Source organism: Anser anser, assembly GCF_964211835.1.
Source record: "Anser anser genome assembly, chromosome: 6".
Classification (NCBI taxonomy): domain Eukaryota; kingdom Metazoa; phylum Chordata; class Aves; order Anseriformes; family Anatidae; genus Anser; species Anser anser.
In genome coordinates, this window is record NC_139726.1 from 11680236 (window position 1) to 11707192 (window position 26957).

The 26957-nt window shown below is 41.2% G+C and overlaps 1 protein-coding gene across 4 annotated transcripts; it reads left to right on the forward strand.

The window, feature by feature from the left end:
• The first annotated feature begins 77 nt into the window (after positions 1-77).
• Positions 78-23902, forward strand: ERCC3 (ERCC excision repair 3, TFIIH core complex helicase subunit). 4 transcript variants are annotated; one of them, XR_014586079.1, is made up of 16 exons: positions 78-233; positions 418-623; positions 1867-2103; positions 2322-2371; positions 3674-3809; positions 4016-4180; positions 5244-5448; positions 6465-6779; positions 7998-8182; positions 10677-10879; positions 14332-14428; positions 14616-14733; positions 17972-18090; positions 18320-18400; positions 19118-19217; positions 19490-20455. XR_014586079.1 is itself a non-coding variant. In XM_083841950.1 (15 exons), exons 1-15 carry the CDS (start codon positions 215-217, stop codon positions 23213-23215), a joined length of 2343 nt encoding a protein of 780 aa, XP_083698076.1. In that variant the 5' UTR covers positions 78-214; the 3' UTR covers positions 23216-23902. The 4 variants fall into 4 exon arrangements, 2 of the variants coding, with proteins under 2 accessions (XP_083698076.1, XP_083698077.1); XR_014586078.1 differs by lacking the exons at positions 18320-18400; positions 19490-20455 and adding an exon at positions 22352-22469; XM_083841950.1 differs by lacking the exons at positions 18320-18400; positions 19118-19217; positions 19490-20455 and adding exons at positions 22352-22504; positions 23081-23902.
• Positions 23903-26957: the final 3055 nt, after the last annotated feature.

A 26957-nucleotide genomic window follows, 5' to 3' on the forward strand; every position in this document is an offset into this window, starting at 1 on the left:
CCACGGCGGCGCTGTCGCCGCCCTTCCCCCCTCCCCTCAGGCCGTTTCCCGCCTCTCCGCTCGCCCCGTCCCTCCCCCGCCCGCGCTCCCCCCCCCCCCCACCGGGTTACGCACGTGTGGCGTCACGGCGGGGCGCCGCGCGGCGGAAGTGACGCAGGGGCTGGTGGCGGCGGCTGGGAGCAGGGTGCCGGCGGGGGGGCGCTGAGCGGCGGCCATGGGCAGGAAGGAGCGGGGTGAGCGGGGACGGGACGGGACGGGACGGGACGGGACGGGACGGGACGGGACGGGACGGGACGGGAAGGGAAGGGAAGGGAAGGGAAGGGAAGGGAAGGGAAGGGAAGGGAAGGGAAGGGAAGGGAAGGGAAGGGAAGGGAAGGTTCCGCTCCCCCGCCCCGCTGAGCCCCGGCCGCCCCGCAGAGAAGAAGAAGTCGAAGCGGCGGCACGCGGAGGAGGACGAGGACGATGAGGACGAGGCCGGGGGCCGGGAGCCGCAGGAGGCCGTGCCGTCCGCCGCCGGGAAGCAGGTGGAGGACGGCGGCAGCAAGCTGGACGAGTACGGCGCCAAGGACTACCGGCTGCAGATGCCGCTCAAGGCCGACCACGCGTCGCGGCCGCTCTGGGTGGTAGGTGCGGGGCGGGCGGCCTCCCCCTCTGCTCCCGCTGGCCTGGGCTGGGCGAGCCGGGGCCGTTGTTTTGGGAGGAGGTGACTCGGAGGGTGGCGGGGCCGTGCAGAGAGACCTGGGCAGACTGGAGAGCTGGGCGATCACTAACTACGTGAAGTTTAACAAAAGCAGTGCCGGGTCCTGCACCTGGGACGGGGCAGCCCTGGCTGTATGTACAGACTGGGCGACGAGACGCTGGAGAGCAGCCCCGCAGAGAGGGATCTGGGGGCTGTGGTTGACAGCAAGTTGGATGTGAGCCAGCAGTGTGCCCTGGCAGCCAGGAGGGCCAACCGTACCCTGGGGTGCACCAAGCACGGCATTGGTGGTCGGTCGAGGGAGGTGATTGTCCCACTCTGCTCTGCGCTGGTGTGGCCTCACCTCGAGTACTGTGTACAGTTCTGGACACCACAGTACAAAAAGGATGTAAAACTGTTGGAGAGTGTCCAGAGGAGGGCGATGAAGATAGTGAAGGGCCTAGAGGGGAAGACATACTAGGAGCGGCTGAGGTCACTGGGCCTGTTCAGCCTGGAAAAAAGGAGGCTGAGGGGAGACCTCACCGCGGTCTACAGCTTCCTCACGAGGGGGAGCGGACGGGAAGGCCCTGATCTATTCTCCTTAGTCACCGTTGATAGGACCCACGGGAATGGTGTCAAGCTGAGGCAGGGGAGGTTTAAGCTAGACATCAGGAAGAGGTTCTTCACCAAGACGGTGGTTGTACACCGGAACAGGCTTCCCAGGGACATAGTCACTGCACCAACCCTGTCTGAATTTAAGAAGAGATTGGACTGTGCGCTTAGTCACATGATCTAAAATTTTGGGTAGACCTGTGCGGTGCCAGGAGTAGGACTCGATGGTCCTTACGGGTCCCTTGTACCTCAGGATACATTCTGTGATTATGCGCTGGGGGAACAGGGCTGGAAGCTTGCCTTGGCTCAGGGCAGGAAGCCAGATCGTTACAAGTTACTGTGAGGGAAAAACACCCAAGCTGTTGATCTGGGAAAGCTTTGTCGATCTGGATGGTTTGTTTTTCCTGGTATAGAAGGGTAAATTCTTAGGGTAAATACATTTTTGGGAAACATTATTATAATACATTACCACCTGAATAGTGCAGTCTCTCTGTATCATAATGGCTGCTCTAGAGGAAAGACCTTATTTTCCTCAAGTACCGCTGGCGCACCCTCAGCATGTCCTTGTGTTTCCGTAGGCTCCCGATGGCCATATTTTTCTGGAAGCCTTCTCTCCGGTTTACAAATACGCGCAGGATTTCTTGGTTGCCATTGCCGAGCCCGTGTGCAGACCAACCCACATTCACGAGTACAAGCTGACCGCGTACTCCCTGTATGCTGCTGTCAGCGTCGGCTTGCAGACCAGCGACATCACCGAGTACTTACAGAAGCTGAGCAAGACTGGTGTCCCGGATGGAATAATTCAGTTTATCAAGGTAAGGCTGTTGTACTGGTACAAGGAATACATCTGTTGCTACCAGCGACGTCCTTTCCTTGCTGCCTCCGTTTCCCGGATATTTTTTGATGTGTTTGTTCTGCCCAAAGACACCCAGAAGAAGTCCTCACAACGAACTAAGCTGCTCTGCAGCATTGGGTCCCAAACCTAGAGTCGCTGTTTGGCGTGTTCCTAATGACCGCTCTCGTCTGTTTGCAGCTGTGCACTGTCAGCTATGGGAAGGTGAAGCTGGTGCTGAAACACAACAGGTAAGCGGCTCTTTCCATTGGTAGTGTGGAAGAAGCTTTCCAGTTGCACAGCTGTGCATAAATGCCTGTGGTCTTAGTGCGCGTGGATTTTTACAGCTCCCAGCTGTTTGTGTACGTGTGTTCATTCAGGATCGTATTTTTAGTTGTTGAAAGTTTAATACGTTAGTTAATGATTTCAGTTGGTCCAGCTGCTAGTGGCTGTCATTACATTTTTAAATGTAGGATACAAATTTTCTATTCTGGCCTGTTTCATTTTTTGCTTGGACCTACAATATTCTACAATATCCTTAAGGTTTTCAGATAATTGTTTCATTAATTTCTTCCTAATTTCCAAGAGTATATCTATAAAACTTTTTCTACAGCTGCCCTTCAGTTTCACTTGTCCTGACTTGTATTACATTATTCAGGAGGGATAAGTAAACCCATTGCGAAGAGCTGTGTGCTTCTGTGTGATCTGCTTGTTCCTAGGCTGACTCTGATGTGTTTTAAACACAGAAGATAACGTCAGAAGGGATTCCCTTCGGAGGTCAGCTAGTTTAGACCTGACTGATTTTATCTAAACCAAAGATTCTGCGGCAGGGAAGGGGAGGAGACAGCAGAAAAGTAAAACCTGCGGCTGTACCTTGCCCATGCTTTCTCTTTCTGGTTTTATGTCTTCTGCAACGTTCTTCTTTTTCTGACAGCCACAGTTAAGACCTGGGACTAAAATCTGATGCTCTGCTTGTGCTGCTGCTGTTTTGAACCTAACCGTTGTGGGTAAAAGTAATGCTAGTATTACTAGCGGGCTTTTGTCTTCTTCCTGGGTGTCGCTAAGAAAAAGATTTCTCCCATGCCTGTTCAGTCTTACCTTTCTCTTAGCTCATGTTTTAACTGTGATCTTTTTCTTCGGGGCTTTTTTGGTCCTGTGGGTAGGACTTTAAAACACCACACCAGCATTTTTACAGACTCATCTCAATTCAGTCTCAGAAAAAAAGCTGCCTCCTGCCACATGTCTCAAGTAAGACTGAAATGTGAGAGATACCTCTTGGCAGTGCTTCATTTTTGCCCACTCGTGCCATTATAGAGAGAGATCATCTGACCAGGATAGATAACATGAAAGTACATGATGCTTTTGGTGTGAGGCGTCTTCTAAAACTTAAGATTGTCATAATTTCTTTTTTTTTTTTAAATTACCACCCCTAACACGGGGTACTTGAGAATGCATCTGGGAGAGCTGTAGATTTGAGCATCTGTGCCCCTCTTCCTATGTATTATTCTGTTGATTAGTTCATCCAGATGTTTTTCTTTGTTCTTTCCTTTTAGATATTTTGTGGAAAGTACCCATCCTGATGTCATTCAGCAGCTTCTGCAAGACCATGTTATTAAGGACTGTCGCCTGAGAAATGCTGAAGGTGAAGAAACAGAGCTCATTACAGAGACATTCACCAGTAAATCAGCGGTATGCTTGGCATGTTTCAAAGCAATTGAACTAACACTGGATAAATTGTTAAGTAGCTTGGAGTGATTATTGTGTGCTTGTGGTGTCAGCAGTCACTTTCAGTTCTGTCAGCAGTGCTCTGTGCCTCGTTAATCAGCTCCGCTTCAATGTGTGTGGGGGGAGCATCTCCTAAAGATCCCTTAGGTGAGAATTCCTTTCTATTTCAGATTTCCAAATCCAGTGAAGGTGGCTGTGGGCCATCAACATCACAAGGAACGGATGCTCAAAACAAGCCAGATGTTCCAGCTGACTTATTTGAGTTCTATGAGCAGATGGATAAAGACGAGGAGGAGGAGGAGGAAACACAGACAGTATCCTTTGAAGTCAAGCAGGTACGAGCACTTCTGTCTGGTAGCATTTGTAGCTTTGAGGGATGTGCCTGGGACTCACGAATAAGCGTGAGAACTTCATGTAAAGTACAGTGCCTCCTTGTTTGATGGCGGAGATCACTGGAAGTTGATAACATTTCTTTCCATTCGCCTTCCAAAATGTTAGGATCTTCCTTTTCAGTACAGAGGGAGGCAGGCTGCACGTTGTTCCTTCCCTGCCCAGAAGGGCAGTACTCACAAGCTAGCGAAGGCTGCAGGAGCTGAGGGAGGTTCCCACCGCATGCAGCTCAATGCTGCTTTGTGCGAGATAAGGGAGAACTCAGTGGGGAGCAAATCTGCTGAATCCGCTGTTGGTTTCAGAACTTTTTTTCTTCATGATTCGTATTTACAGAAGGAACTCTTGGTGGCTCTGCTCTCAGAGCTTGAGAGGGGCGGCTGGAGAGTAGAGCACGGTCCTGGCTTGACCTTCAGAGAGCTTTTGTAACTTTCTTCTAGTTGCTTCCTGGACTTGGTGATTCTAATGATGTCTTACTGGGCAAAACAGAAATAATAAAAAGAGAGCTTTTTAATAGCCAAAATATTTACTAAGAAAAAACAAAACAACACAACTTTTGGTGATTGAATCAACTTGCCATTGTGGTGCAGTAACTGCATTGCCAGGGTATGAAGGTTTTCCTTTTGACAGCTGTGCAGCTTTGGTAGGTCCTGCCCTGTAACACACAGAACCTTTTGTGTCTGTTACTGAGCTCTTTGTGCAGGACTTCAGGGTGTAGTTGAGTCACTGCCGGATAAACAACACATCTGAGATTAATGCATCATGTACTTCCATCTGTCTAAATAGATAGTTCTCTCTGGTATGGACTGCTACTTAAAATGTTTGAGGGGTATGGGGGTGGTCATGAATGAAGTTCTTGAAATGAACTTTAACTCTTGCAGACTTTGTGAGCATAAAAGATAAATGTAACTTCACCTGGTACTATGCAATCAGTGGTTGTTTAAAAAAAAAAAGAAAAATAATAATTCAGATGTGGAGAATTTACCATCTGAAGCTTTGTCTCCTCCTCAGGAGATGATTGAAGAACTTCAGAAGCGTTGTATCCATTTGGAGTACCCTTTGCTGGCAGAATATGATTTCAGAAATGATTCTGTGAATCCTGATATTAACATAGATCTGAAACCTACAGCTGTCCTCAGACCCTATCAAGAGAAAAGCCTAAGGAAGATGTTTGGAAATGGGCGAGCCAGATCTGGTGTTATTGTCTTGCCATGTGGTAAATTACTGAGTTATTTAGGGGTTTTGTTCCTTGGGGGTTTTGCTCTTTGCCTGTAATAAAGTAACTTCTAAATCTGATGATGACTGCTTAGATTTCAAACAGTAGTGGGGACTGTTCTGAGTACCAGTATGCAGAATCCTGTTGGTTTTCAGCCAGTGGGTGATGGGATGGTGGTGAGGAAGAGCCCAGTAAGTAGAGCTCTCAAATATGCGCTCAGTTTTCCCCGTTGTGACCGAAGAACTGTTTTGTGGTTATGATAAGTTAGATTAACGTTAATGCTTTCACTGTGCCCTCTCAGTCAGCTCTGCTGGTCTTCCAGTGAAATATAAAACCGCTGGCACTGGAATAATTTGTTCTTTGGGTAGGAATAAGGAGCCTGGGGGGGAACTGGGAATACAAGCAGTGACATGAAGAGGGCTGCAAGCAAGAAGAGAGCCTGCACAGACAGGTTCTGGACCAGGGCAGTTTGGGAAAGAAAGGAGGAATGTGCAGGTTGGGACAGCCCACGGGAAGCTATAGAAGAGTTAGAAAACAGGAGACTGCTTGGCAGTGCCCTCGGTATTGGAGGCAGAGGGCAGGCACAGGAGATAAGGCGAGGGCCTGAAAGAGTGCGTAAGGGATGTTGGAAGGGATGAGGAATGAAGAGATGGGAGGACTTGCTCTGTGGTGGGATGGGCATAGCTGACAGGGGTGGTGGGGGAGATGACACCTACCAGAAGCTTTCTGTGGCCACCTGGAATTTAACCTGCATTTGAAAGGAAGAAAGCATTATGATTGCTTCTATGGCAAAAGCAAAAATTACAGTGATTTTCTTGAGAAAACGGCGTGTATGGGGCAATCCAGCTGTTCTTACCGGAGAGTTCATTTCTTTAAGACTGGTATAGTACAGAAACGGTGAAAACTTTGCCTTTATGTGATTTCATATCCTCTCAGTTTTCCTATTTCCCTTCCCTCTTTTTCTTCCAGTGCTGTCAGGGGGGTGAATGATGAGTGTCCCTCCTCCTCCCCTGCAGGTGCTGGCAAGTCCCTAGTTGGTGTGACAGCTGCCTGTACTGTCCGCAAGCGATGTCTGGTCCTTGGCAATTCTGCGGTGTCTGTAGAGCAGTGGAAAGCACAATTCAAGATGTGGTCCACCATCGATGACAGCCAGATATGTCGGTTCACCTCTGATGCCAAAGACAAACCCATTGGCTGTTCTGTTGCTATCAGCACATACTCCATGTTGGGACACACGACTAAGAGATCCTGGGAAGCAGAGAGAGTAATGGAGTGGCTTAAAAGTCAGGAGTGGGGCCTGATGATACTTGATGAAGTGCATACTATCCCTGGTAAGGACATGGTGTGCAAACCCCTCGTGCTATATATGCTGTTAACGTTGCTTTGCTCATATGGAAGATTATGGGATTTTTTTTGCTGTGTTTCTCATGATAGTGTGTAGACCTGTGTCGTAGGGTTTTGAAACTTAAACAAGTAAACTGCCTTGTTCTAATTTGCTTTTTGTCTGATGCTACAGAGTTTAGCTGACCATTGATTTTTTTATTATTTTTTTTAATCCTTCAAACTAGCCACTTCGTTCTCTATAATGGTAGTACAGTACACACATGCCTTCTCCTTTTGCATAGGTTGACAAACTGATAACTAAGATACTTAAATTAAATTTATAGAATTTTGTTGTAGACAAATTTGTTATGTAGATGGTGGTACTCTCCTCAGGAATAGGACAGAAGTTCTTCTGCTTTCTTTGCTTTTGAGATGTCATTGCACTGTAGGCATAGCTTTTAATACCTATTTCTGTTCCATAAAATATGCGTAACTTAATGTCCAGAAATAGCTGTTGTATTTGAAGTTACTGTGTAATTCGGATCTATGTTATTGGAAAGCAAGAATGTGGTATTAAAGTGCCTGGAATAATCCTGGCTAAAAGTACCACACAGGATTCTGATAACTGCTCCACCTTGCTGTCATGGTATAATTTGAATAATTTGGTCTCTGCTGAAATGATAGAGTTCAGAAGTAGACTTTGCTGATTACCTGCCATTTTAACAAAGTAGCATATTGCTTAAAAAAAATTAAGATACAGAACCTCCTGTGCCTACGGACTCTGCAATCACAGGATTTGTAGCAATGCTAAAGATAAGTAATTCTGCCGTATATTAGTCCTGAATTTGGCAAAGTCAGCCAAGAGTCCTTGTGTCAAAGATCTTTCTGTGAAATACTACATGACGTTAGATAAGTCTCATAACCTCTCTGAGTATATTACGTTTCTTTTTGGGAAACAGGAAATAATACAAATGCCAGAAGGTTTACTGGGATTTTCAGAGTACGTTGGGGGTGTGAACTGAAGCTGCAATCAGTCTGAAGTTTTGCTGTAGCACAGAACACCGTTAGAAGTGTATGTGAAATGGGGTGATATTTCCTAACATTGTACTTGCTTTGTGTTGAGGAGTGGAGCTCAATTTTTTTTACTTTTATTTTTTTTAAATGCAGTACTTGTATTCCAAATCTGTTTAGGAAAGTAAACAGAAAATTTGTCTTACGTTTCTTAGCAAAAATGTTCAGACGTGTGCTCACTATTGTACAAGCCCATTGTAAACTGGGACTGACTGCTACCCTGGTCAGAGAAGATGATAAAATTGTTGACCTGAACTTCCTGATCGGACCAAAGCTCTATGAAGCCAACTGGATGGAGCTGCAGAACAGTGGCTACATTGCTAAAGTCCAGTGCGCTGAGGTGATGCTCTGCTTTTCAATACTACCAGTATATATTTAATATGTTTATAACTTTTTTTTTCCTTTTTTGGGGGAACAACTATAGAATTAAGTATTTATTTCACTTGTTCTGTAGCTCAGGCAAGGCTGTCGCTGGTCAATATGAACACATTGCAAATCCAGTAGCGTGACTTCAGCGCTGTTTCTCTTCAGGCATTGTCATGCTTGATCGGCTGTCCCCAGTTCAGTATTCAGGAATGCGAACAGCAGCTGCAGAATTGTAGACCCACTTTGCAGCCGGCAGTCACGCTGTCTGATTCGATTTCGTATGTTAAGCTCAGTTCAGTATGGTGTTGGTCAGGTGGTATGCTTGGAGCTGCTTTTAATAGAGACTTCAACTGGTAGTCTGTAGTCTATTGAGGAAAATTATTTTAACAAAGAAGGATAGTAGAAAGCTTACAAATAAGAAAACACCTGCTTATTTCAAGCCTTAAGGCATGAGGATGAAAATGGAAAACATGAAACTTGGTCTTGCTATTTTTTTCCAATATAATAGTGTGTGACCTCTAGTCTTTCCAGCAAATGGATGAGATAAAAATCTGGTATCAGGTAAGTGGAAACCTTTCATACAGGCAGAACGTTAAAGTAGTCTTTCTGGGTCAGACTAAAGGTCTAGCTTAATATATTGTCTCTGCTAATTGTAAAGATACTTAGAGAAGAGTATAAGAACAGGGCAGGCATATCTGTTACTCCTGATGCCTCTCCAAGCTTTCGATCATTTATGAGCTATAATTGTTACCTGCGTAACCCTCAGTGGGTTTCTTTTTCATGATCACTTCTGGTCTCCCACTGAATAGAAGGAGAGTTTTAGCAGCCACAACTTGCTATGATAGTTTCATAGCTTAACTCTGTCTTGATTTTTACCTGGTTTAGTGTGTATTTTATTTTATTTTATTTTATTTTATTTTATTTTATTTTATTTCAAACCTGTCTTGGCTAGTTTCATTTAATTCTTCCTAACTCCCATAGCAAGTGGGAGAAAAGATGCAGAATTTATTCCTGTTTATCCTTTCCTGGTCACTCTTGATTATCATCAGAAGCTTATAATTGGAATACTATTATCAATTGGTAGAAAACAATCTTCCTAATTGTTTCTTTTTGTCCTTATAGTGTAGAGTCAGGGGGGTCTTCCACATGAGATAGCATTTCTTAAAAAATAAAATCCACAAGTGGATTGGATTTCCAGTCTCTTGCCTATTAAAGTGCAGAGATTATTACGAAGATTACTAGCTGTGATAAATGTACTGGAGCTACAGTACATTACAGATAATTTATGAAAGTAATTGGTTGTATTTTTAAGTATTTATTACAGATAATATCCAAGGTTATTAATATGATGAGTCAATTAAAGTAACGGAAAAATAAACCAGTCTGACTTGTAGCAGCAGTATCTGCTGCTTTCGCATGTGAGTCCGTTGTTTTCCTTTTGGACTTTGTGCAAACCAGGGGTAGTGGAGCTTATGTACTTTTTAAAAGTAATAGAATGCAAGCAAATGGTATCTAGAAAGTATCTAGGTGGAAAGGAGAGTAATTGGTCTGCAAATTCAGATCTGACAGCGTTAAGGTACTTTGGTTAATTCTACTGCCAACGTGGTTTCTCTCAGTTCCGGAACTGCCCTTGAGACATTGGAAAGTAAAGTCTGAGCTGCCTTTCTCCGGAATGACATGTAAATTGATATTCTTAAGGCCAATGTTTTAAAATAATATTCTGAGATGTTGCTAAAGCAAAGAAAACAACAAAAAAATTTTGATGGCTGGGAAATATTAAGTATAATACGCGCACAGCTGCATTGCATATTTGTTTGGATCTCCTTGGCATGCTATTGAGAAGTAGCATCTCTTACCAACTGTTCTCCATAGCCATGAAAGATCTCGTTTACTCTTTAAGTGCAGTTCTTTCCAGGTGGCAAGAGAGGGCAGTGCTGCTGTCTGATTAGGCAGGGCATGGCCATTGCAGGTATTACTCTTCTTTCACGGTGCCAGAAGAGAGAGCAGCAGTTACATAAACAGCTGCAGAAGAGTCTGTTAACAAAGTAATTGTTAACTTGTTCGTACAGTTTTGTTCTGTAATGAAGACTAAATGTGTCTTTAGGTTTTCAGAACATGGATGAAAATGAATTTTTAGGGAAAAGGCTTTGACTGCAGTGGCAGGGAGATTATACACAGTTCGTTCCCTTAATACTTTCTTTCTAATACGTGGTAGCATTCAGTGAAACTACCAGGTGTTAAACAACTTTTTTCCAGTCCTGTTCCAGTCAGTCCCCTGCCTGTTCCTGTTGTGGTCACACTGCCACAGCCAGTACCTTTCATTATAGTACAGAAGTTACTGTATTAAGATTTGTGATCTGCACTGTACAGAAAGCTTTAATATATTATCACCACCCAATATCTTTTAAATTCCTTCTGGGATACAAGAAGTAACTGGGGGTTACTCTGTGTATGTTTTCTAATTCTAGGTTTGGTGCCCAATGTCACCTGAATTTTATCGAGAATATGTAGCCATCAAAACAAAGAAACGGATACTGCTCTACACCATGAACCCGAATAAGTTCCGAGCCTGCCAGTTCCTGATTAAGTTTCATGAGCGACGGAATGACAAAATCATCGTTTTTGCTGACAATGTGTTTGCACTGAAGGAGTATGCAATTAGGCTTGGGAAGTAAGTGTTCACGACCAGTGACGGCACTGTTGTTTTTCTCCTTCCTGGAAAGTTATCTTGTAATCTCACAGATGTCAGTCACCTCTAGACATTGATTGTAATTTTTTGATTTAAGTCCAATCCTCCTATATAAAAAGGAATTCAGGAGGCTATTCTCTGGCATTGCGATGTTATTCCAATGTAGAACAGTTTGAAAAGAATCTTTGTTTAGCATTTGGCTCAGAGGAGTTTTCATGCAAGTTCACTGTGAATGACTTAGTATTTCTCCATTTTCCATTATTATTAGCTGGTGGGCAAAATCAGGGAGCTTTTAAAAATGTTACCAGAACTCTTTCTATAATAGAGCGACAGGGGAAGCTATGGTCTGGGAGGAACAGTTTCAAATGAACACTCTCTGGATCTTTCAAGATCTTTTGGAGCCCAGGTCCTTCCTGTTCAGGTTCTCAAAAGGTCTTAAACTTCTTTTTTTTTTAAACAAAAGAGAGAACCTTATTTTTTTTGTAGTATACTGGTGCATTGCCTCAAACTACTGTAATCATTTAATAAATGAAAGCACATTGATCCTGTGAGCTCCTTGGCTACCCTAAACGATGCTAAAATTAATGTACTTTTGGAAGGCATTGCAAATAGAGTTTACTGAGGGGTTAGCACTGGTGTGTTTGTATGGTTTGGGAAGGGATGATCAGGGAGTGTTTGCAAGGATCAGCCATAGAACAATTCTTTGGTGAAAATAAGTACAGAAGCTGGCCTCATCCTTTCTGTGATGAGCCCAAATAAAATTTTGCTGGAAGCTGTGGCGCGTGTCGACCATATGATTTCATGTCTAGGAATTTCAGTAGTAGTTAGCAAAACCACAAACAACTCTCCTTACACTTCCCAAAATTTCTGATCAGTTTTGACTGATGATAGTTTAACAGCCATGTTGTGCTGGCTTGCTGTGGCATCAAAGAGCAGAGCTAATAGTGCTGGATGAATTCCAACACCCGTGGTCTCTTTCATCATTTTTTAAATCTGTCTGGACAGAGATTAGCTATAATGATGCCTCTGGAATGTCGCTAGCAGTGTTCAGTGCACCACAGAAAAAGAGCCTTTAACAAGGACACGTACAGGGAGGGGGTGCTTGCTAAATAGCACAGCAGTTTTTAAATGGGGTAGATGCTGTAGAAGTATGGCAGCAGAATTAGCTGAAGAAATATTAGGTGCTTGCTTTTCATGTTCTTGACTCAGTTCTCCTTTCCACCCATCATGTATGGAGTTTCAGTTTATAGAGACATGTTGAAAGGACAGTTGCAGTGCTAGATGAGTGTGAGAGTGTTTTAACGCCGCCCCTGTGCCAGCTCCTCCTCGACCTCCACGTGTTCCTTTGGTACTGGCAGGGAAAGGCCATGCACATGACGGGAATTAGTTTGTCTATAACTTCTGGGGCCACGGAATTCAAATTTGATTGGCCAGCTTTTACTGTCATGAGGCTTTCATCTAGGGTTGTATAACTTGGGCTGTTTATTTTTTACTGGTGCTGTTAATGTATTTAAATGGCTGGTTTTGAAGGACTGTCCCTGTGTAGTTTTGACAATATGTCAAAATATGGGAGAGGTATCTTTATAGATCCATCGAACACCTTTTTGTAGGAAGGAAAAGGTTTCATTTAAAAAAAAAATCAATCTAGCACTGCATGTTCTATGTTCTGGAAAGTACTTAGATGCGTCTTAATGAATTATGGTCAAGTGGGGTGCAGGGGTGGTGGGGCTTAAAATGGAGGACTGATAGCCAGGCGCTCTAGGTTATTCTGTGCTTAATTTAAATTTTCTTCCTAGTAGCTTGTATGGTGCTATGTTTGTATTTGTGATGAAAATAGTGTTGATAATACAGTGATGATGTTTTAGTTGTTGCAGAGCAGTGTTTTCAGGGAATCGAGGTCTGTTCTGTTTCTCACGCTGCCCCACCAAGCGAGGAGGCTGGGGGGGTGCAGCCAGGGCAGCTGGCCCAGGCTGACCACAGAGGTGTGCTGGACCACAGGATGGATGTCCTCCTGCTCAGCAGTAAAAGCTGGGGGGGAGAAGTGTGCCAGGGTTGCAGTTGCTTGGGGGCTGGCTGGGTGTCGGTTGGCTGGTGGTGAGCCATTGAATTTTACATCACTTGTTCTTCTTGGGTTTGTTTCTCTTTGTGTGTTCGTTTGTTTTGTTTTCCTTAAAACCTGTATGAAACCTATGAGTTTTCTCACTTCTGCCCTCTGATTCTCTCCTCCATCCCGTTGTGGGGAGAGTGAGTGGGTGGTGGTGTGGTGTTAAACCACAACACTCATTTTTGGCACCCAGTTGGGGGCACAGATGAGATAACAGGTTCAACCAGAGTGCATTGGAGGAAACTTAAAATTACAATATCAGTTTTACAGTTTCTGGTTGCAATATTTGCTTATTCGTTGTCAACATTGTTTTATTTAGTCCATGCCATGCTTCCTTTTTTGCTGAGTACCAAATATGAGAACTCGTTAAAGGCTGCTTTTTGGCTTTTTCAGTTTGCTGTGATGTGTAGCACTTTAGTTTTGTTTTGCTTGGGAGACCTATGACAAAAGCATTGGCCTTGAACCTAACCTGGTATTTGGGCCCTGCATTGCTGGCGTCCCTGTACTTCAGGATCCATCTTGTAGAGACAATTAACAATTAACGTTTTTTTCCTTTTTTTCCTCCCAAAGCCAATTTGTGGATGAAACAAAGAATGACACCTTCCCCTTTTTTTCCTGTGTGCTAGATGTTTTGTGCCTTGTTACAATAACTCCTCAGTATCTTACACATCCTTTGGTAACCAAAATATTCCTATAGGCATGTCTCAGGAATGTGTTTTTGACTTTTCCTAAGGTTAAACAACTATTTAAGATCATTGCTCAGGGATATGCCCTGAGGAGTAGGGTTACAGGTGGATAGGCGGGTGCATGGGCAGGTACCTCTGATGCTCTGGGACTTCACCCCCGAACAGCTGTGGGATCCCAATGAAGCGATGAAATGTTTGAAGGAAGTGAATTGTTAGAGAAGCCTGGATTTTCAAGTGTTTAAATAGGAAGCAAAGGTTGCAGCTGTTAATGTGCTAACTCAGTAGATTTGAGGAAAACGTCTTTTATTTTAACAGCTGCCTCTAGTCTTTCATGTAGGCCTAGTAAATGTATTCAGTCTCATCTACAGCTTCACTGGTGCACATAATTGCAAAACATTTGTAACTGCCAGAATTTATTTATGGTAGGTTGGGTTGTTGTAAAGGGTTCCACAAGCTGGATAGCTGCCATAAACATCCAAACAAGCTAAAAGCAAACTGTAAGCTGTATCAAAATGTGGTCCGTTCTTTTATCAGTTCAAATGTGTTCTGTGCTTCCTGTCGTGGTATCTTTGTGAAGACATGACTGAGAAACCTTGATTTGGTTTAATTTGCATTTGTTCTGTGGTTGTTTTCGTTTTTTTCAGACCCTATATATATGGTCCTACTGCACAAGGAGAAAGAATGCAAATCCTGCAAAACTTCAAGCACAATCCAAAAATCAACACTATTTTCATTTCCAAGGTAATTGAGGACTTAGTGTGTTATTGTATCCATATTCAGAGTGAACTTTATTTAAGAGCAAGTTATATATGCACGTTGTGCATTGGCCATCCTTGTATCGCAGCTAACAAAGGTGTACTTTGTACTCAGTCTTTGTTTATGAAACGTGGAAATAAGATGCTGATCAGAGACTGCTTCTGTGTTGTAGGTAGGGGATACGTCCTTCGATCTACCAGAAGCCAATGTTCTGATTCAGATTTCATCCCATGGTGGGTCTCGAAGACAGGAGGCTCAAAGACTGGGGCGAGTGCTGAGAGCCAAAAAAGGTAAATGAGATAGTTCTTAGGCTCTGTTTAGCATTTAAGTAATTATTCAGTTTAAATGGAATACTGAAACGTAGACAAACTGTGTCGTCTTAAATACGCTGTTAGGTTGAGATCACATGAGAGAGGGTTTTTTTAATAATAATATAGATGCCACCCTGTCTTTCACTTGCATCATATTTTCTTTCCTTTTCCAGTTATTCAGCCAGAGATGTATTTTCTTAAATATTTTCTCACATCTTTTTTGCCCTTCCATTATAATGTTTCACTGTTGCCAGAATAACTCTGAGTTGTTGTTTTTTTTTCCCACTTTTTGTTTCACTTTTAACAACTTAAAATTAGCTTTGTCAAATATGCATAATATCAGTAGAAGCATTCAATGTTTCTGAAGCCAAAACTCACAGTGATTTTTAATTTTTTTTCCAAAATTTGTGGATTTGAATATATTGTGTGACAATAAAGCAAGTATTGTTTCTATTCTTTGATTCTGTCCTGTAATGATTGGGGGATTCTAGGGGATAAGTAAATTTTAAACTGCAAAGCTATTTGTCTGGGATATCTGTGGAGTTGTTCCCCCGTAGCTGCAGTGCCAGTGAGCTCTGCTGACATGACAGACAGGAGGATTTCTGGCTGGCATGAACTCCAATGCTTGTAGTAGGTGTCTCAAGCAGCCCGACCGACAGTGATACGATCGCTTACAAGATGTAGTAGGCAGCTTTTTCAGTAGAAGTGAGGGCGGGCTTCCTGTCCAGCATTTTAGCACAGTTGTTAGTCACTAGCAGGTTTGTATAAACCAGTTATAACCGGCCTGCAGGTTTGGTGTGGTTTAGGTTAAGTGCAACTTGTCAAGCAATTGCTCTCATTGAGAACAAATAAACACAAAGCCACCACGCAGGAAAAACCTTGTCTGAAAAAGGGATAGATACTGTCCGCTTCTGTTGAATCGTGGTTTTTGTTGTAATGAGTCTGTGAAATTAATTCTTTTTATGGTGGCTTCTAGAGTCAGTGAGTAGAGATCACCTAGAAAACTGTCTGATTGTATTGACATTTTCATTTTTGTGACGGATAAGCAGACAGTCGGTAGGATGTAAACTTTTGTGTGGGCATGGTTTTAGGAATCGCATCTTTGGCTACTGGAAATCTGACTGATGACTCCCATCCATTTTTAGTTTGAGGAATGTTATTGGGAAGGTGGTAGTGGGGTGCTTCTGTCACTTTTTTTTTTTTTTTTTTAAATATTTCAGTTTGTCTGGAACTAAGGAGAACTTTCTTAGACGTGAATTTCTGGTTGACTCGATGAACTGAATGTTTCCTAACAGACACTGACTTAAGTCTGTTGTCTGTTCCATTAGTTGTTAAACAAGGAATGCTTAATCTGCTGTATTTCAGTTTATATCTTCCCAAGACAAGTTAAAAAGTAGCTCCAGGCAAAAGTGGTTCTGCTTCAAGAGTTCTCGTGTACAGGGTGGTAATAAGCTTGAAAGTTGGTTTATGTCACAGCCTGTTGGCACTTATTTTAGAAAGAATGAGTATTCACTAGGGAAGCAGTCATAATTTAGTGGAGGCTATAACTGTCAGCTGGAGAGTGAAATTATTCATAGTGCTTCATGTTCTGTGTTTGTCTATCTGGAAAATGACTCTTGTAAGCAGGGTTGGGGTTTCATTTTGTTTTTTTACCTCTGTTTTTGTGTCATTTAGGAAATCTGACTTTCTTGCCCTTATACAGACTTGCTTATACCTTTAATTTTCTTCCTACCAAAGCACTCTCTGCAGTGTTGTCTTGGTGCAGTTCAGCAAAGGCTCTTTTTGTTGAGTGGAGCTAAACGCCAGAAACACTACAGACCCAGGGACCTGGGACATGCCTGGTTCATGTTAAATCTTCAGGCAGAAGTCATGGGTACTCATTTTAAACAGTAGAGCCATAAGTCATTTTCAGGAAAGAATGAGGTCTTATTATGGACCTTAATGCTTTTTTTCTGCTTACCAGTGTGCCAGTGTTACAGAGCTGTTGAGCTGGAGCCAAAACCATTTAAAATGGATTCACTTAAGATAAATAACTCTACTGCTGCTGCTTTTCTCAGAAAGCCCTTAGTTTGGTCCAGCCTTCCTATATCCTTTTTTAAACCTTGCTGACTTTGTTTGTTCTTTTTCTGGATTACGGAGAAGAAATGGGTGAATTACATAGAAACTGGATATTCATGGTACTTCTTTTATATTGACTTTGGATTTATGTATTTTTCATAGAGTATATGTCTGTACATCAGTGAAGGAAAATGAAACATTTTTGGGGAGAGTAATACTTCGAGTTAGAAACACTTCCTAAAAAAGCTGAAGGAAAATTAACTTTTTTCCACTTTAGTTCTTCTTTCAGTTTTTCATTCCTTGATAATTCCTTTAGCATGAAATTGTTTTAGAAAAGTTGTGGTACTCTAAAAAGAAAATGTCTGGAAAGCACATTTTGAATGCATGCTGACTATTTTCTTTTTAAAATGGGATTTGTTTTACAAATAATTGTGGCTTTGCAAAACATAAAGAGCTTTTTATAAATAAAATGATTCTTAAAACAATTTCTACTTGCACTTGAAATCTACATACACAGTTATTTTATGTGCAGTTTGTACTTACAACTGAGGCTTTGTTTCAAAATGCGTACAAAACCTGTGTTAGTGAATTAACAAAGTCTCGGTGAGAACCCAGTGCTGTTTAGGTAAGAGAGATAACAACTTCAAGGTTGTTTTTGTTTGCTTTAAAAAAAAAATGGTTGTTGTTAAAAGGTGCATAGGCTGGTTTATCCTAACATTGCTAACTCTGGTTTACATGGATAAGTTTTTCTTTGTATTTTACGTTCAGCTTTTTGACATGTTTTAAAATCCTTGTTCTTGACTTTTTACTACTTATTTGCAAGTCTGTTATGTAAAGAATTTTACTTTGTCTAGCATAGTAAAGAAGCAGGTTCTTCTTGGAGTACCAGCATAACTGTGATAGTCTAAAGTTTTTTCGATTTTTTTCCCTTTAACCCTTGCTCAAGTTACTAAGAACAAGAGTGGGAATTTCCATGTGGCATGCTTTGTCGATCTATTTATGTAAAGTTTGGGTGCAGGTTGTCTTTGAAATAAACTTTGCAAATTGATTTTGTGGAGAGAGAGCTTATTTAAACACCTGGTTTTACTGTTTAGTCCTTTTTTGTTCTTGGTTACAGTGTTCCAAATGGAATTAATCGTTTGATGTCTTTGTCTCCTAGGCATGGTTGCAGAGGAATACAATGCCTTTTTTTATTCTCTTGTGTCCCAAGACACTCAGGAAATGGCATATTCAACCAAGCGACAACGGTTTCTTGTAGATCAAGGCTATAGCTTCAAGGTAACTCATCCCTTCTGTTTATTATACTTGTGGCCTATGAATATAACATTCAGAAATCACAGAATTGTAGGGGTTGGAAGGGACCTCAAGAGATCATCAGGTCCAACCCCCCTGCCAAAGCAGGTTCCCTGCTTTCATATTCATATATTCATATTCTTTCATTTTATTACTAGGACAAATACTTGAGAATTCATGTTGTGGAATGTATTAATGAAGGTTTTGCTTGCAGGCAGAAACTGTTCCAGTGTTGTTTTTTCATCTGTATTACTGTGAGGGTAGATACAAGTAGTTTGATACAGCTTCTAGGAAGGTAAGTATTCTAACTTCAGACCAAGCAGGCGCAGGGGAGTGGGGCAGAACTTCACTTGTGTTTATGCTCATCCTCTTCAGTTGTCTATCCATGCAGGCCTCTTATTAGTTTATTATCATTACTAGTTGTACATTAAATATTGTTGATGGTTGGTCATGTTTTGGTGGCCAGCAGCTATTCAGAAAATTTCCAAAACATCACAAATAAATTCCAAATAACTCCACTTTCAAGCCAGTATTTCACTATGGAGACAAAATATTTTTACTTGTGGCTGAAGAGATCATACAGTGGGCAGGCCATACCAACAGCCGTGTTGGTATGGCGGCTCTGTGTTAGCAGAAACCGTTGTAGCCAATGGAAGTCTTCAGACTGTGCTTATTTAGCTTCCACTAACAGTTTGATCTTGCTCTTGTAATGTTCTCTGCACTTCGTTCTGAAGTATATCACCCAAATCCAAAATGACTATGTTGAATGTTGATTGGTTAAGAAATGACAGAACTTACTTTGGAAAAAAACTTACTGCGGAATAGAAATCTTCCTACCTACAACTAAAATGTAGTCCTCAAAATAGAGAAGATTTTCAGTGTTGACTACATAACAGAGCCGTGATTGTAAGTCAGAAGTTTCTCCTCGAGTCCTTTCATAAAGGACTTAACACCGTCTCGTTTCTCCTCCAGTCATGTGTTGTTTCCTCTCTTCTTATTTTTATATTTTTAGATGTGTGATGACCTGTAAGGATGCTCTTCAAACCATCTGACTTTCAAGATTGTTCTCTTGATTGTTGTTTCATTGGCTAGGATAGTCAACAAGCTCCAAGGTGTGTCCTCTCTTGGATACAGTGATAGTGAGACATCAGACAAAGTTAGATACAGTTAAAGCATTGTCTGTCCTCTCAAAAACTAGCTGCTGCAGCCAGTAGGCAGTAGCCCTGTCTTCCAAGGAAACCATGAAATTTGTTCACCCTTTGTACTTCAGTGTATTATGTACATAGATATGTCATCTTCCTCCAGACATAAAATCTCATTCCACCAAAGTTCCTGTATTTTATAGAGTCCAAGGCCTATAATTTCTTTTTCTTTTAATCCACAGGCTGTCCTATATGCTCAGCTATTTGGTTGTTAGAGGCAACAGTGTCTCATGATAGCCCTTGCTTTCAAGTATATTTATTCCTTTACAACTGGAGTTTTACTGCTCTTATTAGAAGCATTCCCAAAAATGCTTCTTCCAGGAAACATGGCTGAGAAGTAAAAGTTAGGGTTCCCATACCTGCCTTTTGGAAACAAGCTCTAGCTTATGATGTTGAAGAATCCTGCAAGAATTGCACCATGTGAGAGTAAGCAGCCTCTGCTGGATTGCACTTGACCCTAGCTGTTGAAGGTCTTTTTCTTGTGAGGCATGTGTGCACTATGGGATATCTCTGTGGGTGAAAACTCTGAACTGCAGCTACCCCAAAGTAAACTGCTCTGTAATCAGTGCTCCCATTAAGGAGAGCTTTAAGGAGGTCCTCACGCTGAAACAGGTGTGTCACAGTCTTTAAAGGTGAAAGTCTTGTTTTGCTTTGGCGTGAATATACTTTGTCAAAATCGCAGATCAGTTAGCTGCAGCTACTTAACAACTGTGTCTGTGTAGCTATAGCCAAAATGACCAGAGAAATCCCTTTGCTTATATTTGAATGCCTTGGATGATAGAACTAAGTAAGGGGTTAAAATAGAGGGTTTGTATTTTGCAAGGAAGACCTACTTCTAGGAGCTTTGGGTTAGTATAGGAGTAAAAGTATTACAAGTGGCAGCTGTGAGTGTCTGAAGCAACATTTTAGCGGACCAGTCCTGGAGTGTTCTTTATTTGCAGTTGAGTAACAAAATGTTAGAATATCTATTTTTCTTCTGTTTGCCAAAGTTTAAGCCTTAGTCATAGCTGGCATCAAACAATAGCAGGGCTGGAAGAAACTTGAAGAAACCATCTATTGTGTTTCTTCATTACAAGCCAGGATCAGCTGTGTATATGTCATTCCCGGCAGATGTTTGCCATCATGACTCTACCTCATCTTTAGGTAATTATTTCAATGCTGATATCCTTTTAATCTTTCAATAGCTCCATTCTCTGCCTTTCAGCAGAAAAAAGAACTAGATTAATATTTGTTTGCTAAGTCACACATTTTGTCTTTGCTTCTTAAATAGAGCCTTGTCATCACAATTTGCTACTTGGAGTCTTAATTATTTAAAAGATTTTCGTTAGCTAACCAAAGTTTACTTTTTTACTGTGTTGTGGTTTTGAGGTTGAATGTGGGATATATTGAATTTTAAACCAATACCAGAAGAATTTACTGTATCAAAGAACTGGGGATCACTTAAAACTTGGCATCTGAAGAACAGCTTAAAAAAATTATGATGCAGTGGGAATTCTTTCCATTCTATGAATCATGTTAGCACTGTTTTGCAACAACTGGAAACAGGCTAATGCAATTTAAAATTGCTTCTTGTGACTCCATTTTAGTTTTGAGATGATTATAGCACATGTGCTTCTTAAACAACAAGAGGGACAACAGTGTTAATTTGTCCATGTAATAGGACAAAATAGAATTGGATTCTTAAAACTAGACTTTTTCAGACATTTTTGATTTAAAAATTGCCGTTGACAGCAGCCCACAACATAGATTGGTACTAGTATTTCCACTCTGTTTTTCAAACACACTGCTTTGTGTCTAATGTGGATTTGTTTTGCCTTAAGCTGTATTTCTATTGTTTTATCAGTCTTTGAGATCAGATGCAGCCCAGATTACTGATGTAATTAGTTTCTAATTCTGCTGACTCCAGATGAACTGGAAAAGGAGAATGAGGAGGAAAAACGCTAGATAATTGAGGGAAATGGCTGAATTTGAATGTCTCAAAATGTCTTCAGGATGGAAACATGGTGGGAAAAGTGGGATTCTCACGTATAAATGTATGTTTACCAGAACACATTTAACTGCGGGAAAAATTCTTGCGAAGTGCTCGAAATAATTTGCTTAAGAAAGCAAGCTGCCTATTGTCATGCTTCATAACAGAAACTTGAGAGCTTTACAATTCTTCAGAAAAGGAGAATTTTCAATTAATGAAATATATGGCACTATATTGCCAGTAGATGGCATGTGCCCTGCATCCATGGTTATCAAATGAGTTACTAGGAATTTCGAAAAGAACTAACATAACACCCACATTATTTTTGTGTGCTTAGACACAAAATTGAAAGAGTCCTTTTGCTATGCTGCTGCTGTTTCGTTGCAGATTGCTGTTTTGTCTCTCAACAACTGATCGTGAATCTTAATGTTAGTTTTTTTGCCCATATTCATAAATATTTATGCTAAAATTCTCAGTGTCTGGAAAGCTAATGGATTATTTTTATGAAATATAAAGTACTAGTTCATGTAACAGTTGGGGCTGGAAGGGATGTTAAAGATCATCTAATTCTAACCCCCCTACCATGGGCAGGGACACCTCCCACTAGACCAGGTTGCCCAAAGCCCCATCCAACGTGGCCTAGAACGCATCCAGGGATGGGGCATCCACAGCTTCTCTGGGCAACCTGTTCCAGTGCCTCACCACCTTATGAGTGAAGAATTTACTATGTTTACATAGTAAAGAATTTACTGGTTCATAACTAGACAAACCTACAGCCTGCAGCATGAAGTTAACTTTCAGTAAGGCTCCTGATCAAGCTGGTATGGAAGTTGTTTGGCTGACATTCTCTGTCCAGAGCTGTCTTTTTTAAGAAGAAGAGAGGTTTGTATTTTGCATTTCCAGCCAGAATATAACAGGGAGTGTAGGGTGGGGGGTACACCTGCACTCCCACCACAGGTAATAACAGTTCAAGGCATTTCCAACAAGATGTGGAATCAGGAGTCCTTCTCTTGGTTTTGAACACCAACACTCAAGGAATGAGAAGCCCTACCTTGTACTTTGCTCTGTTTCTTAGGTAATAACAAAACTTGCAGGCATGGAAGAAGAAGAACTGTCATTTTCATCCAAAGAAGAACAGCAGCAGCTTCTCCAGAAAGTCCTGCAAGCATCTGACCTAGATGCTGAGGAGGAGGTAGTTGCTGGAGAGTATGGTTCAAAGTCAGCTCAGGTAATGAAAAATGCTCTGAAAATGATAACCACATATGCAGCAGAACTGAACCATCCCATTTTAATTCTGAATGTGGTGACATCATTGATGCCTTAGTATCTTTGTGAAACATTGGAAAATATTTTTAAGCTGTATTAGTAGTTGGCTATTAATTCATTTGTTGGGCACTAGAAGCAAGTTAGACAAACAGAATTCTCGTCCTGCCTCATCGTATTTGAAGATGATGACCCATCTATTGTTACAGATTTTGAAGTTCATCTTTTCAGTCACAAGCAAGGAATATTTTAAAACACTTTTAACATAGGCATATGTCAGAGCACATACATACTCTTTTGTGGTGGCATTGTGATCCTTGAATCATGCTGCAATTTCTCTATGCCCAGGGGGCACTTTTTTAAGGCTGTAAACTTAGAGTGAGTGGCGGGCAGTGACTTTCTTTGTAGAAATTCTTTAAGAAAAAAATTTCGAAGGATTTTGGTGTAAATGAATAGTGCTGCCCCATAACTAGGGGATCAGTAGGTTTGAGCTGATCAATATAATCACATATTAAGCACGTGTTTCTCCCCTTTCCTATAGATGTCACGTCGTACAGGCACAATGAGCTCTATGTCAGGAGCAGATGACGCGGTTTATATGGAATACCACACATCTCGGAGTAAGGCGTCTTCAAATAAACACATCCATCCACTATTTAAACGATTCCGGAAATGATGGTCTTCGTGTGTGCATCTTGTTAAAACTGTGGATCCAAGTACCTGTTTCCATAACTAAAACTATGGATTTGGAATTTCTGGCAGGTCCTCTAAAAGACTTTTTTATATGCATCTATATGGCCACATACTTGCTTGGCAATGTATGTGCTCTTATGGATGAATGTGAAAGGAGAAAAGGAACTAAATCGCATCACAGCAGAGACATTATCTGGTGATTGGATGCTGGTTACACCTGTCTGATTGCCAGGGTAACTAATAGAGTTTATTTTTATCAGCTGAAGACCCTTTTTCGGAAGAATTCCGAAAAGGTTTTGTATATGAAGTTTGTACTGATGTTAGAAATATTATTTATCTGATTACTGTGTCTGCTTAACAAGGTATTGACGTTTAAAATGCTTAAAAATCATTCATTGAACTGAACAAGTCCTGATAGGAGTACTTGACAGAATGTTTTTAAACTGGGAGCTAGTTTATACTCATGACTTAACTTGTCTTAAAATTCTAACAAAGTGTTTGAAGCATTTTGAATTGCTAAGACAAGAACAAAGAGGGATTCTGTCTCCAAAGTAAACCAGAGGAAAGCATTAGTAAATACAAATAAACTGTGCTCCATTTTCCTCATTTTTCTTGCTATTGTTGAGAAGTTGCTGAAATAAAAACTTTCTTTTGTCATTTCTATTTATTAATCATGCAATAAAAACATCGTAACTGCTAAACAGTGCAATGCCACTACAGAAGTTATTGTTGAAACAGTGTTTTGACTAGCCACACAGTGACTTGGAAGCAGAGGTATGAAGAAGAGAATCCTGGGTTTGAGGCTTTTTACTTAACGAAGACAATGCAGTAATTTTCTAGAAAATGTGAGGAGAGGTGGGATCAGTTTGTGGCAGACAGACCATTTTTAAAAAGACTTCCATTTAATATTGTGACAGTTATACTACTTACTATAACATTGTGGATTAGTTTTATTTTTTTTTCTGAGAGTATAGTGTTTTAGGAACAAACTCTGAAATAACATTGATCTTGACTAGCTCTTGTAGCAACACTTAACAGAAAGTTAATTTAGCATAATGGGGAGGGGTCTGTGGCAACAGCGTAGCTGAGAAAGTAAGCCCGTGTCCCTCAGCATAATTCTCTGTACCACACTTTATTAAGTGCTTTGGAACTGACCTCCGTTCTACATAAACTTGGGGGAGGGAGGGGGGAAAAAAAAATGCTAAACTTGCAAATGGTTTAATAGCAATGCTAGTTTTAGTAATTACAGCATTAGTAGCAGCTGGAATTAGAACGATGCTGTAGTTCTTACACAGTAAATCTTGGCTATGATGTCTAACAACCTTACTCTTAGTAATGGGTCTATGTGGGGTGCAGTACTTCCAGCATCAAGTAAAGCTTAATAATTTTAAGAGGTAAGAATCACTCCATGTTTCAGCAATAGTGTTGGTGTTCACAGTTTAGATTTAATTACGTTGATACAATTACTGTAGTAATTGCTGCCTGCTGTTACACCATACAGATAACTGTATCTGAGTGGCAGACTGGTATGCCATTACTCAATACTAATCTTTACTGGAATACAGCCACTCAATTCTGCCTTCCAGACAGGAGTCGGTCGCTGAGAAACACTGCTTGTTCCTGCTGCTTTTGTTGTGCTTGCCCCTCACTCCGTGCATGGTCCAGCAGTGCTCTAAGGTACAACTCAACCCCATGGGCACAACAGACTGCTCCAGAATTAATCTGTAATCCCAGCCCTGCAGGAGACCAAGCTGTTTTGTTCAACTACAAAACAGCACTGAATTTTGTCACGCAGGTGTCTTTATTTAAAGCAGGATGGTAGGCTGTAAACATAATGCTTCACAGTGACCACACGGTATGCATGGGGGGATCAAACTGCCCCGTGGCCTGAATCCAAAGATTCTGGGCCCCAGCTCTTAAGAGTACAGTCAGGCCCTCACACGCTTTACCAGACACTTGCTGGCCAGTGCTTCTCTTGTGCAAATGGATTGAGATCCCCTGATAAGTGAACTGTAGAAACAAGGTAGCCAAGAGCTCCATGTTTGCCTTGAAAGTGGGAGCATGTGGTGAAAATTTTGCTTTCCTGCCACTACGCTGCTGTATGTGTACCTTTCTGAGATGCTGCCTTCAGCCCTGCGGGAGTATTTGGTGCAACACTACGTTGTCTAGCAACAGCCAACAAAGGGAAATGCAGTTCGTGGATCCAGATGACCTGCAAATTAGCAGCGATAGCTCGATGATTATCCAGACAATATTTGCTTTAGAGCTCTCAAGAGCCGGGGGCAAAATAACAAAAATTTGTGTGGCAAAACCATTTCAGACTGTGAGTGATGATAGAGGCAGGTGAACTTTGGGTTATGTACATTATTTCTTGGAAGTCTGTGAACAGAGGTGCAATTTCCTTGGACATAATTCAGATTTCCTTAATGAGATAAAAGCTTATACTTGGCTTCTTGACCACCTCCCTTGCTAGGCTGAATTCCATGCTGAGGAAACTTATTCTTTTTGGCGTCTTTGAGGAATTGGCTTTATATATATATATATTTATATATATATATATGTGTGTGTGTATATATATATATATACACAGTTCTTTGCATTTTTGACAGACTGTAATACTGAAACTTGTGCTTGTGCTCTTCATTCTCATGTCAAACCAAGAAGTGCCTGTGAAGGGATTAATGCTTGAAGGATATTGTAATTATTCCTTAAAATGACTTTCAAGATTAAAAGGGCACAGTGACATTGGGGTTGCAATTTCAAGCAGTGTTGCAGCTCTGCAAAGCACTAAAATAAATGCAATTGTTATTTTTCTGTAGTTTCCTGTGCCCTCCCGATGGTCAGTTTTTAGTAGTGCCTTACTTCTTTACAGTGTGTTTAAAAACATGGGGCTTACAGGCAACTACTTCTCAGGTATACAGACAGAATAAGGATCTATATTTGCTTCAAGAAATCAACAGATTTCTAGAGCTGAATTCGTTATATGTTGCAGTTGATTCATATTTTTCTGTTTAAGCATTAAACCGTAAATCATGTACAGTGCTGTCAGCACCTGGGACTGGCTAACCTGCTCAGATTTGAGTCTTCTTTTGGTACAATATTTGATCGATATTTTAGTTGTCATCATATGGTAGATGAAACCAAATATTGAGAAGATTTTTCTTTTTTTTTTTTTTTTTTAAATAAAGCTGCTTTAGCAGTAAATGACCTAAAAGCTCTGTTCTCACCTCATAGTCTGTTAAGTTCAAATTTGTTCCTTTTTCAGGAAAAAGAATGGGAATTTGGAAAGCATTTAAAATTCCAAAGAAGTGACTTTACAACTTGAAAAAATCTTTCAGAAGATGTGTTTAAGGGCAGTCATAAAAAGCAAAAAATATGACTAACAGCCTGGCTTTTTCAGGGAAGAGATGTTTCAAAGTACACTGAAAATTTTTGCTGGAATTTCTGACTTACCAATGCTTTTTCAGCTTTTCTTCCTTTCAAAAGTTCTGAAGAGACTATCTTTTAACGTGTTAGCTGAAGGTGTAATTTGGGCAAAGTTAAATGTCTCCCGTCAAATCTCTTTTATTTCCATAAATACTTTTAGATGCATTAGCTATTTGAACACAGATGTTTTTATCTGCAGTATGATATTTATGATACTCTTCAATTAATTACAAGGCAGATACAGTCAAGGCTATTGAAAAGTGAAAATAATTCTGAGAAAACAGAATTCCTGCTAAGAT

What these genes read in the sequence shown, in the direction of transcription:
- ERCC3 (XM_083841950.1), top strand. An exon ending in CTAAAGTCCAGTGCGCTGAG is followed by an intron (nt 8,183 to 10,676) that starts GTGATGCTCTGC and finishes TTCTAATTCTAG; the next exon opens with GTTTGGTGCCCAATGTCACC. An exon ending in AGTGCTGAGAGCCAAAAAAG is followed by an intron (nt 14,734 to 17,971) that starts GTAAATGAGATA and finishes TTTGTCTCCTAG; the next exon opens with GCATGGTTGCAGAGGAATAC.